The sequence below is a fragment of the Apostichopus japonicus genome, chromosome 1 (assembly GCF_037975245.1).
Source record: "Apostichopus japonicus isolate 1M-3 chromosome 1, ASM3797524v1, whole genome shotgun sequence".
Classification (NCBI taxonomy): Eukaryota; Metazoa; Echinodermata; class Holothuroidea; order Aspidochirotida; family Stichopodidae; genus Apostichopus; species Apostichopus japonicus.
This window is the reverse complement of record NC_092561.1, coordinates 503,682-515,754: the sequence shown is the minus strand read 5'-3', so window position 1 is coordinate 515,754 and position 12,073 is coordinate 503,682. Positions and strand designations below refer to the sequence as shown.

Genomic DNA, 12,073 nt, shown 5'->3' with positions numbered 1-12,073 from the left:
ATATTTCAATTTGTTCCTTCAGGCTGTGACGTTTCCCATGTCCCATTAATACTGATTTGAGAGCCACAGTCTCAGTAGCCACAGGAAAGTTTGATACATGGCTGCATCGACATGCAAGCTATAATTTGCAGATAGGCCATTGCATGGTAACTACAGGTGAATCACTTACCTCTCCATACGGTCCTTCATAAACGTCTTTCTTTTTCTATGAGGTTAGTAAGGTGCAAGTGAGGATGAATTTTATATGTGAAAGAGCAAGAGAAATGATATTAATTGAAAGAAAAATACAGAAAAGATAGCAGAGATAAAAGGTAAAGAAAGTGGTAGTAGCGAGGCAGAGTATGAGTAGCACACAAATAATTAATACTTGATAGAAGTTTTGTAGGTATGATTTGGAGGGCCCTGAAGGCTTATGGTCAGGTCGCCCCCCCCCCCCCAAAAAAAGAAGCTAAAAGTTGAAGGCTGAAGGCCTTGTATCAAGCCAAGGCCTTCTCACATGACTTTATAACCAAATTTTACATTTGGGATTAGTTTTTTTGTTTACTTTCAAACTTCTTTGGAGAATTCTTTAGAGAATATCAGTCTTTTGTAACTATGTTTCCAACATTAAGAGATAAAAGCACTTACAGCAGCCCCTCCTCCTCCACCCCCTCCTCCCCTCTCAAAATGTAAGAAAATGAATAAAATGAATAAAGAAAACATATTGTCAAGACGTAACATGGTGAAAAAGAAAGATATTATGGTGGATGATATTTGCTGCAGTGGGTTAAACATTACAAGATGGTTAAAGACAATATGGTGGGTGATATTTGCTGCAGTGGGTTAAACATTACAAGATGATTAAAGACGATATGGTGGGTTGTGACAAAAGGACCAAATTTGTGATGCCTCTAATCTTTAGAAATATTAACGTTAGCAGCATTAGTCAATAATCATGAAGGTGGGAGTTGACATTAGAAGTACAATACACACTTTCAGAGTAGGATAGAGATATACACTGGATGATCAATATCATAAGTTATAAATTTATATAGTTACATAGTTATATAGAGAAATGAATGAAAATATAAGACTGAAAGAGGGTGGATTCAGTAACCATGACAGAAAAAGCAAGAGAAAGAGAGAGGGAGGCAATGGGATGATGTGGGGGAGGGGGAGTCATTGGTAAGAGGAGGGTGATAGGGGAAGCAGGGGAGGGGGGTTGAAGGGTTTGGATCAATATATACCTGTGTCTGTTTTGGTCCCTCTTCCTCCTCATCATCATCTTTAGATGGTACTCTACTGATGCCTGCATCATCCAGTTTGTAATCGTAGACTAATTTGTCATCCGGAAACTGAAGGACAACCTGAGTAGAAGAAGCAAAAATTACAAAATGATAATTATTGATACGTTTCCCCAAGAATTAATTATTTTTATTATTTATTCACAGAACTGTTAGTCATTACTTTCACAAAAACAAACAACATGAAACTATTAAGTTCTGGAACACAAATGATCGTGAAAACTGGGATGACTTTCCAGTATATGTTAGAAATTATTGTTAGAAATGGTTGATGATTTATCATAAAAAGCGGCAGATTTAATCATAAATGCCAATTAAATTCATAAATTCACAAACATCTGATGACTTATGTCTTCACTGATTTTAATCAACATTATTTTGATCCTTCATCTGGGATCTACTTGCCACAAACTATGCTTTCTTAGCTCACCTCTACTTTCTGTTCAGAAACTTAAGCTAATTGATTTCTCAATTTCTAAGACCATTCTTAATTGTTTGGACAAAATTAAATTTGAAAGCTATATTACGATTCTGTTTCTCTGTACATGAAAGTAAAAATAATATTTTAAACTTGAAAGAACATTTTTCAAACGCTCTTTAGCGACCACTTACATTTTCCTTCTTCATTTTCTCACGTAACCAAGCACTGTATTTCTTTCTGCCGTCGGAATTGATGGTAGCCCCAACGGTCCATATCAAGGAGAATATGAACCAGGGCTCAATCAACTCCACTATTCTATCCAAATTTTCTTCTGGGATTGGAGGTTGTCCCTTTGAAATAAATACAAAAAAAGGAATAGAGTGATATTTTAAAATGTCATAGAAAACGACAGATGTCAGATGTAAATATTTTGTATACGCACACCAAACACCATTCTGTTTAATATGACCGTCAAGATGTGATAATCTTGATACAATTTGATAATCCTTTGAATTTATGACATTATGAACAGTTAATAGAGAGTCAGTCCTAAGTGGAATGTGCTAAAAATTTCTCACGGTTCAGATTCGAGCAGCATTTCATGTTGAATGTTAACATTCTGTCTGTGTCAGAATTTCTATAGCAATGCAAATCTTTAGATTACACTGTACAGTGTACACCTTTTCCACTTTTCCACAGATTTTAAGAAATGTTTTTCATTATTTGGATCAGTTTGGTCAGGGCTTCCATTTTGATTAACAATAAATGGAACAAAATGTATGCCATAGGCAATCAATTTGCAAAATTTCATATTAATTGTTCATGAATGAATTAATTTATGTTTCAGTATCAACTGTTTAACACAGGTGTATTTAAGTACTCCATATGCTCATATATAACAACTGCTATAAGCTGGCAAACAAATTCAAAGGTATATTAAAATCTAGGAATCTTAAAATCAAGTGTGAAAGCATAACATCTATAAGTCATATGTAAGTTGTCAGTAAGTCAGTAAGATTCTTTGACACTATCAGGGCAAATACCTAAGAAGGAAATGATATATATTAGTGTTAGAAATAATTTAGTGCAATTTACAAGTACTGTCACCACAAATGAAACTGTCACAGAACATAATCACAGTAAACCCTAAATAAACAGGGTTGAATGGAGGGGAGGAGAGGGGGGGTAGGTTAGGGGTGTGGGAGGGCAAGGAAGGATTAAAAAAAACAGAAGAAAGGTCACATCAACGTAAGACTAGTTTTTCTTTGTTACATTAAAACTAACATGTCATTTTTAAGCAGTCAAGATAACACAAGAAAGATTGACAGCTCATGTTAGAATTGATATCATGAAAATGAATTTAGGAAATTATGTATATTAATTAGGAATAGGAACAGAAAAGAGAGAGAGAGATTGAAGAAGTCAAGGTCAATTAGAGACAATATCACAGAATACACACCAACAAATATTGTACTTACTTCACCCTGTTGTTTGTAAGCATTGAGAAAATTGAAAAAAAAAAGTAGGAAAAGCATATATATTTACAGTTGAGGTTATAATTATTTCATGCAAAGTTCTTGAAGATCTGCTTCACATGGGTTTGCCAATCCTGTTAAGCCCCAAAAAAGACGGAAAATTTGTCAAGCTTAGGCCACAAGTTCCTGTTACATTTGGTCTAATAGGCTGCCTAAAATGCCAGTAAAGCAGGTACAATAATGCAGAAATGTTATTCTTATAGTGAGGAATAAATTTAGTCTGGAAAATAGGTGATTAAATTCAAAACTGTGACATTGGTGTTTTAAGGAAAAAACAAATTTATAGGAGATATTTATATGCAGAAGTGGTAACTTCCTCATCGTTGTTTTCTTCCTCATACAAAATCTCTCTGCTCCACTATGGTATATCAGAGACACCATTGTCAGTGCATCAATACAACTTGACCTTACCCATTCCCTGCACTAAAACAATAAGTACCAAATTTGTTACTATTTCAAACCACTGAAGAAGCACCGTTGCTAGAGTAGCCTAGAAATAATAAAAGCCTTTCGAAGGGAGATTAAACTCTTTCACCAACCCTTTTGAGGTATCTAAAAAACTCAAAGATAGGACTTCAAGCTTAGGCTACAAGTTTCTATTAAGTATGGTATATTAGGCTGCCTAACATGCCAGTAAAGCAGACATAGGACTTCTTACCTCCCTGGGAAGGAACGGAACAAAGAAACAATCCATCAGCTTGGTGAGACTGAGAGTCAGGTTACTGTTCATGGAGGATACAATCTCTTTACAATTCCTTCTGATAAATTCTATAGATTCCTGTAAAACAGAAAAAAAGTGGTAAACAACATAAATAAATTCCTTATCAGCATGTTCTTGAATTTCAGGCGGTATGTTCTGGTCCTGTAATTCTATAGCAGTATCTTTGGCACATTGGGATTCTACATCAAATGTTAGAATGAGTGGCAAGTCACATTTGACTTGCAAGATTTCTAAATTAAAAAATTATCAAAAATTTAATCTTTATTAATTGAATGCATATTTACAAAAGAGGATGGTTTTTATCAAACTTATTTTGTACATACAAAACAATTCGTACAATATTTTTCTTCACAAAATTGAGAAAATAAGGCGCAAGATATGCATAGGAACGACACAGGAAAGAACAAGATGTTAGAAAGTCAGCCGCTTACCTCCAGGAATTTATTAAACAGTTCTTGAAGTTTCTCTGTGAATGGTACAATGACTCCCGGAAGTCTCTTGAGCCAGCACTCAACGAATGGTGACAAGCCCAGGATGCTTGGTTCCAGATACACCATACCACAACGGCTTACAGTGGCTGGTGAGGCCACGGCTAGGTCAGCCACTTCAAAGATCATCCTCATTGTCTGTAATGGAACAGGATGGAGGGATTAAATAATACTAGCAGAGAGGGGTATAGGAGAGGTATACCAGGGGTGGGGAGGTGAAACATACCTTGCCATGCAACAAGAGATTAGGGGAGAAACATAAATGTCAGTGATGCTCTCTGAGTAAGAACGAGAATATCATGTTCTTTATGCGCAATGGATAGTCTGCTGAATACAGAAAATATACATAAACAAAGTCAGAATGATCCCTCCAGGCTACCATTCATCGTAGATGCATATATCCACATTCCTGTACATCAGGAATTCTAGCCAAGATAAAAAATGCTGGCACTTAACGTAAGTGTCTACATGCAGACTAACATTCACTGTCAATGCATATCCTTTGTGAGAAGAAGCCTAATTGAGCATTGGTGGTAGTAAACTTTGAAAGGTATTTCTTACAGGCTGTAAACCATTCCAGCTGATATCCTCACTTATCAGAACTAGTCTAAGTGAGGAATGAAAGTAGTTAAGTTTTCATGGTGCTTACAGGCTACCATTCATTCTAGCTGTGCATCATCCATTACATAATTAATGCTGAGAACTGATGGCACTTAAAGGCTACAATTAACTGAGAATGCATATATTCATTTACAGATTACTAGTCAATACTGTGTTACATTTATCTTTTAATAATCGTTTGTTAAACTTACGTCAGTGAGTTTGATGATTTCACCGCTGCTAAGACAGAGTTTCTTGTTGTCATCCAACACCGTGTTCATGTTCTCGATCCAGACTGCATCGACGGGACCATCAAATATAAACCAACGGAGGTCCTCATCCATGGCGGTGGTACCGACACGAATCAAGGAGGACAAGATGCCATCAGTCCTGATAGTGGAAATAAAGAGGGGTATAATCAGAGAAAATTTCTGACATCACTTGGATTGTTGTGTTCATATTCAATTTAAATATAATTCTTTGCATGCAACTAAATTTAGTAATTTGCAAATTTAATTATGCATATCTTGGAAGATAAAGTACCTCTTAAATCAATATTAAAAAAAAATGTAAATTGACAACTTGATATGTACAGGTTATCCAGTTTACAAAATTGTAGCTATCTTGGATTAGCTTTCATAATTTGATAGTTCAAAATTGCAGTTAAAGAAATGGTGAACAGCTCTAGGATGCAAACCAGACTGGCTACTTAGTCATCCAGACCTCACAGCCATGATTGTCCAGGTGCAATGCCCTCATCCCTTGATATTATCATCCTACCTTCTATCTAGAACCATTGTGCCAAACATGTATTTTTGACGACTAAATTCGAAAACTAGAGAGCAAATGCAACTTTGACATTATTAAAGATGGGACGAGAAAGAAGTTACACAAGAGTTCCTTTCTTGAAGCTCAGACATTGATTCTTACTTACCATTCGTGGGTCAGCAGGTCAAATTCACCGTAAAGTTGTCCCATGGTGATAGATTTTGGGTTGAGGACAAAGTTATGAACCTTCTCATAGTTTCCACCACCGATGGCAGGTTGACCTTTCAGTGCTGACATGGCCTGAGACAAAACTTCGTAGGCCTGAGAAGCAGATTGGAGGAAGCGATGTAAGTCAAAAAGCAGCATGAGAGAGAAGGAGGGTGGAGGGGGGGGGGGGGGGGGGAGATACAGCCAGCCTACGGTCTATTCGAGGGTCCAAGAAAATATGAGGTAAAGAATAATTTACTCTCATTTTCAGAATATACATAGGAAAAACTGAAGAATTCAAAACGGGGATCTAGGTGAAAATAACTGTGCCCATTGCCTAATCTAGCTTTAATATCCTCTGTGAGTCTCTGAGGAATGCAAAACAGTAATACATACATAATATATATAAAAATAATACTATATAATAAATATTATGGCAAGATGGTTCTAAGTTTCAAACAGATGATTCACCAACAGATTGAACAGGGCTGGTCAAAAACACATAGCACACTACGAATCGACCGGAAATATTATTTCATTGGCGTACTTAAATGAATGAATTCCCCACTGACACATAGTCAACTGACACCAGAAATTTGTTCAGACTTACCATAGTCTTTCCGGATCCGGCTGGTCCTACCAACATGAGACCGTGTCTTACTACAGTGGTCTCGTAGAGCTGTATGCACTTACTCACGAAGCCATCCACGTCCTTCAAGCCCAGTTTACCACAATGCTCCCTGATGGAGGCATCTAGAGTACCATAGTCGATGGGTTCTTCCCTGTACGACGAAACATGAATTCATGAATTCAGTTTAAAAAAGTCACATATTAGCAATGTCTGATATTTTTTAAACATAAACCTTCACTGAGAAGAAACAAAATAATTATGAATAACATAACCACAAGTTCACTATGGTTGACTAAATTTTGAAAGTGAAATGTAAAGATTTATAATTACATAAAACATATTAAAACAAGCCATATTTCCAACATCACACCAAATGTGGGTACTAACAAATCCCAAGGGCTCTTCCTTATCTCCACATTCCATGAAGAGTTTGGCAAATTTAAAGGCTAATGCTTACAAAATCACAATATAAATTCTTGTCCACACTCCAGATAGTAGGACAGACTTCAGAGAAGGATGTCAGTTTTAATTGGTGCTGCCCATCTTGCCTACCTCCCCCCACCCCCCCCCCCCCCCCGCACCCCTCTCACCCTTTTCTATTTCAATTAAACCAGTTTCTGCAATCTTTGAAAATCCACAGGAAATAGCATGCAATAAAACATCATTGACTCAAACCATTGTTTGTCATGAGCTCATGAATTTAAATCAAGTAAAAACATCAATAAGATTTAATCAATATTTCTAGAGGCAAATGATCTACTGCACAGATCACTGGACAGATCATGCTTTTTCTAGTAAAACTTTGGGACAAAAATTCAGGATAAAAATCCTTACTTGATTTTAGGGAAGAGATCAGAAACAATGCCGTTGAAGAGCTTCAAGTCATCTTGTAGAAACTTGGGAACGTTGACGTCACGGATGGCTCTCAAGACGATCAATTCCTAATGAAATAAAGAGAATAAAAACCTGATATAAGAGAAGGAAGATATTCCTGTTACCAAAACAGCCTCCATTTTAATCACAATTTGACCTGTACTTTGCGAGAGTGTGACCAGGGCATTTCTTAACATATACAACACTACACCAAAGACAATGATTTTCTGGTTATTACATGTAACAGGTTTCCTGATAGTCAGACGAGAAGCAGATATACTTACATCAATGTGACCTGAACACTCACTTTTCTCACATGGCAATTTCATATTAGACTAATCTACATCACCACATATTTTTTAGTCTCTGGACATAATAATTTGTATGAATTAATTAAAATAATGTTTTCTTAATGTATAATGAATTGTTTTCAAGCAATTTGTCCACTTAAATGACAGTTACATTTGAGATCACAATTAATAAATTCATCTTAATCATTTAAGGGCAAGAGCAAAAACAAAGAGACAATCAATCAGAAGCAAAGAATGTATATTACCTCATTCATCTCGGGGTTTTCCCTTTTCAAGTTTCCGGCCGCGGAAATGACCGTCTTAACAGCTCTCATTCCAAAGTCATAATGATCCTAGAAAGTAAAATTATTTATATTAAAATGAGAATCACTTCTGGCACACAAACATTACCTACATCTATTATTTACCTTTATTACCTACATTTAGTATTTACCTGTATTACTTACATTTTTATTTACATACACCTACATTATTTACCAACATTTATTTACATATTACCTTCATTGATTGTTTACATATATTACCTACATTTATTATTTACCAAAATTACCTACATTTCCTAAACTATTTACCTATATTACCACAGTTATTCAAATCATGTTGTTTACTTAAATTATATCTGAAGTTTTTGAAGCACTTACTCAAACAAAGTTTGACAATTTATTGTATTTGAAGAATGTTATAGAATTAAACAAATTGTTTGAGTTTTCATTACAACAATTTTCGAGAATCCAAAAAGATTAAAGAGAGCAGGACATATATTCTGTGAAACTAAATACTCTGTCATTATTTGGGATATTAAGCTGAAAGGCATTTTGTCATAACCAGTAGTAAATATTTAATTTACTTCAAGACTAGAGGTGCATAATATAAGTTAAACACACCAATCTTACTTAGCTAGTTATTTCAATCAGATTAGAATTTCAAAACTTAAAGGTATGCTGTATTGGCCCCAAAATATGCTAGATATTCAAATATGGTCACCTTTGGTCAAAATTATTAAATTGTTTTTATTACAACCTTCAAGGAAATTTTCCTCACTGGGACATTCAGTCATCTTGTGTGTTTCTTAAAAATGTCTGAGAACAATTTGGAGAGTCAAGACCACAAGGAAGGTACTTTTTGAAAACTTCTAGCAATTATAGCGTGCTATAATTTGGGGCCTATATTGACTACCTTTAATTTAGATAGGAGCTTATTAAGGAGCCTTTCTTTTACAACATCAGGAAAAACTTGTTATTTTTTGACTAATTAATTTTTGGTACAAGAAAGTATTGTCTATTGGAAGACTATCTGTTGTAGGGTTCAGTCAGCTAAAAATTCTTTCTTTACGTTTTTCACCTCTCTAAATTCTTTCAAAAGTCCCAAATCTCTTACCTGTGAGCTTAGCTGTTCAGATGAAAGTTTGAAGGTAGTTGTGATCTTCTTAGCGAGTAGTTTAGCTTCGTTGAATCCGAAGGAATACAGGGAGATCTCAGCAATCATGGCATAGTCAGGTACCATCATGGCAACAGGTCTGAACAGGGCCTATAAAATAAAATGAAGAGTGACAGGTCTGAACAGGGCCTATAAAATAAGAGTGACAGGTCTGAACAGGGCCTAATAAATAAAATGAAGAGTGACAGGTCTGAACAGGGCCTAATAAATAAAATAAAGAGTGACAGGTCTGAACAGGGCCTATCAAATAAAATGAAGAGTGACAGGTCTGAACAGGGCCTAATAAATAAAATGAAGAGTGGCAGGTCTGAACAGGGCCTAATAAATAAAATTAAGAGTGACAGGTCTGAACAGGGCCTATCAAATAAAATGAAGAGTGACAGGTCTGAACAGGGCCTATCAAATAAAATGAAATTGGTGGAGTGATGTCCATTAATCCTGTGGCTGCTGACTAGACCCCCAACCCCCCCTTCCCCCCTAAAAAATAATCCCCATGCAAGGATCACTATCAACAAAGCACTGGATAGCTCACTTGGAAGAGCACAGCAAATGTTTCTTACACCATATGTTTATATTGAGAGGCTTTGAACAATATTTTAGACACTGACAAAATGACGATTGTATCAAACAACATTCTTTAAACTTTCAGTTTCTGATAGATTTACCTTCAGGTTATCTGGAAGTTCAGTTCTCCCGGCATAGCCAGGGTTCATTGTAATGAAGACAGCACAGGAGGCCCTCAGGGCGATCTCCACCCCCTCAAACATAAACCGGTCCAACCTTTGTTGTTGGGCCTTCTGAATGGTTGCAATCTGCTGGGCCACTACGGAGAGGACCTCAATGTCGATACGATTGAACTCGTCAAAGCAGGCCCAGGCCCCAGAACTGGCCAATCCTTTAAAGAACTTTCCCATAGCCATGAAGTCAAGCTGATCCGAACAATTAAACACCACAGTCTGGATGGCTAAAGCTTTACCAAGATCCTTTAAGAGAAAATGTCATAAAAAAACATCTCTAAGCAGAGCTCAAAATTGAAGAAAAAGAATACCATATAGGGTAAAATGCTGTTCAGGTTTTCTTCTCCTTGATGAAATATATTTCATATTGAAAGACTGGAATAGATGTAAAATATTTCATATTGAAAGACTGGAATAGATGTATAATATTTCATATTGAAAGACTGGAAAAGATGTATAATAATTCATATTGAAAGACTGGAATAGACGTATAATATTTCATATTGAACGACTGGAATAGATGTATAATATTTCATATTGAAAGACTGGAATAGACGTATAATATTTCATATTGAAAGACTGGAATAGATGTATAATATTTCATATTGAAAGACTGGAATAGATGTAAAATAATTCATATTGAAAGACTGGAATAGATGTATAATAATTCATATTGAAAGACTGGAATAGATGTATAATAATTCATATTGAAAGACTCGAATAGATGTATAATATTTCCATAACATGAATGATGAAATAATTATAACTTACACAACTTCAATGTTTTAACAAAACTTGTTGATTCTAGGTTCATGAATAACACACATGCAGGTTTTAAGAAATAACTGGAAAAAAGGGCAAAATCAGGATTCTTAATTAACTATGATACTTAAGCTTCCTGAAAGATGCAGAGGGTAAAATCTGTCCATCCTATATTTATATATATATATAAATATATATATATATATATATATAGATATTGGATTCAGAAGTCAAACATCTTCTACAATCAATTCCATGACATGCAGACTAATTCACTTGTCACAAAACGATACACACCTTTGTAGTTTCGGTCTTTCCCGTCCCTGCGGGTCCCGCTGGGGCACCCCCAAACTTCAGATGGAGAGCACCGGTCAGGGTTAGGTAACATCGATCGGTCAACGGCGTGATGACCAGTCGTCCAGTGTTTCCGAGGTACTCGTATCCGTAGAGGAACTCAGCATTGACAGCACGGACATACATGTTCTCCTCCACCCAGTAATATCTTTGGAGAAAGAAAAAGAAGATGAGGGAAATGGGTCAATTGATTTAACCATGGCTGTTGCAAAAGGGTTTAAAACTAATAAAATAATGAATATGGGTTGAGTGAAGATGCATGAAACAGCGAGAACTACTGGTTCTATGAATCTATGAATATTCAGAAGGTTGCCATACTCCACGAGAATGTTTAGACTCTATATTTCAATTCCTGTTACCTGAGTTGTCCGATCCACTCAAAGTCATTGACATTCCGTACTTTCTCTTCCACCATCTTAGCGACAACGTCTCTGGCGTGGACTTCAATCACAATCAAGGCAGATAAAATCATACGACTGATCTTACTCAAGTTGCCTCTGACGAGGGCCACTAAATCGGCAATCTATAAAGAAGAGTAAAAAAATGCAATAGTGGCCAGTATGTACATAATACAAGGGCCAGTAGATGAGGAAACTTAAAGGAGAGTAATAATGCCGTAGTGTCCACAAATCGAATGTTGCAAGGGACCATCAACATTCTAAGATACTGGTAAAAGTACAGTGCTTTGAAAAAGTTTTAAACTTCCTTAACATTGATTGTTCTGCTATAACAGACCACTGACTGAAGTCTATACTTAAGACAAACAAAAAAGAATTAAAACAAAGCATTAAAGAAAAAAAGCATAAAAAACAAACAGACACACAAGGAAATAGATCAGACTGACAGTCTACCATAGATGTGACTAGTACCTGACCACAAGGAAATAGATCAGACTGACAGTCTACCATAGATGTGACTAGTACCTGACCACAAGGAAATAGATCA

The 12,073-nt window shown here is 35.9% G+C and overlaps 1 protein-coding gene across 2 annotated transcripts in view; it reads right to left on the bottom strand.

Moving 5' to 3' along the window:
* The window catches only part of LOC139969552 (dynein axonemal heavy chain 1-like), a 65,668-nt gene that overhangs the window by 35,476 nt on the left and 18,119 nt on the right, over positions 1–12,073 (bottom strand). Inside the window, exons 24-37 of one of the 2 annotated variants that reach the window (XM_071974674.1) lie at positions 11,488–11,651; positions 11,072–11,276; positions 9,941–10,258; positions 9,216–9,365; positions 8,084–8,170; positions 7,489–7,595; positions 6,634–6,805; positions 5,983–6,137; positions 5,261–5,438; positions 4,392–4,586; positions 3,898–4,017; positions 1,896–2,054; positions 1,227–1,346; positions 170–205 (exon numbers count right to left, since the gene is read on the bottom strand). In XM_071974674.1, coding sequence (XP_071830775.1) covers positions 170–205; positions 1,227–1,346; positions 1,896–2,054; positions 3,898–4,017; positions 4,392–4,586; positions 5,261–5,438; positions 5,983–6,137; positions 6,634–6,805; positions 7,489–7,595; positions 8,084–8,170; positions 9,216–9,365; positions 9,941–10,258; positions 11,072–11,276; positions 11,488–11,651 — 2,166 coding nt within the window. The remainder of the gene's footprint in view (positions 1–169; positions 206–1,226; positions 1,347–1,895; positions 2,055–3,897; positions 4,018–4,391; positions 4,587–5,260; positions 5,439–5,982; positions 6,138–6,633; positions 6,806–7,488; positions 7,596–8,083; positions 8,171–9,215; positions 9,366–9,940; positions 10,259–11,071; positions 11,277–11,487; positions 11,652–12,073) is intronic. The other variant, XM_071974755.1, reaches the window with a different exon arrangement.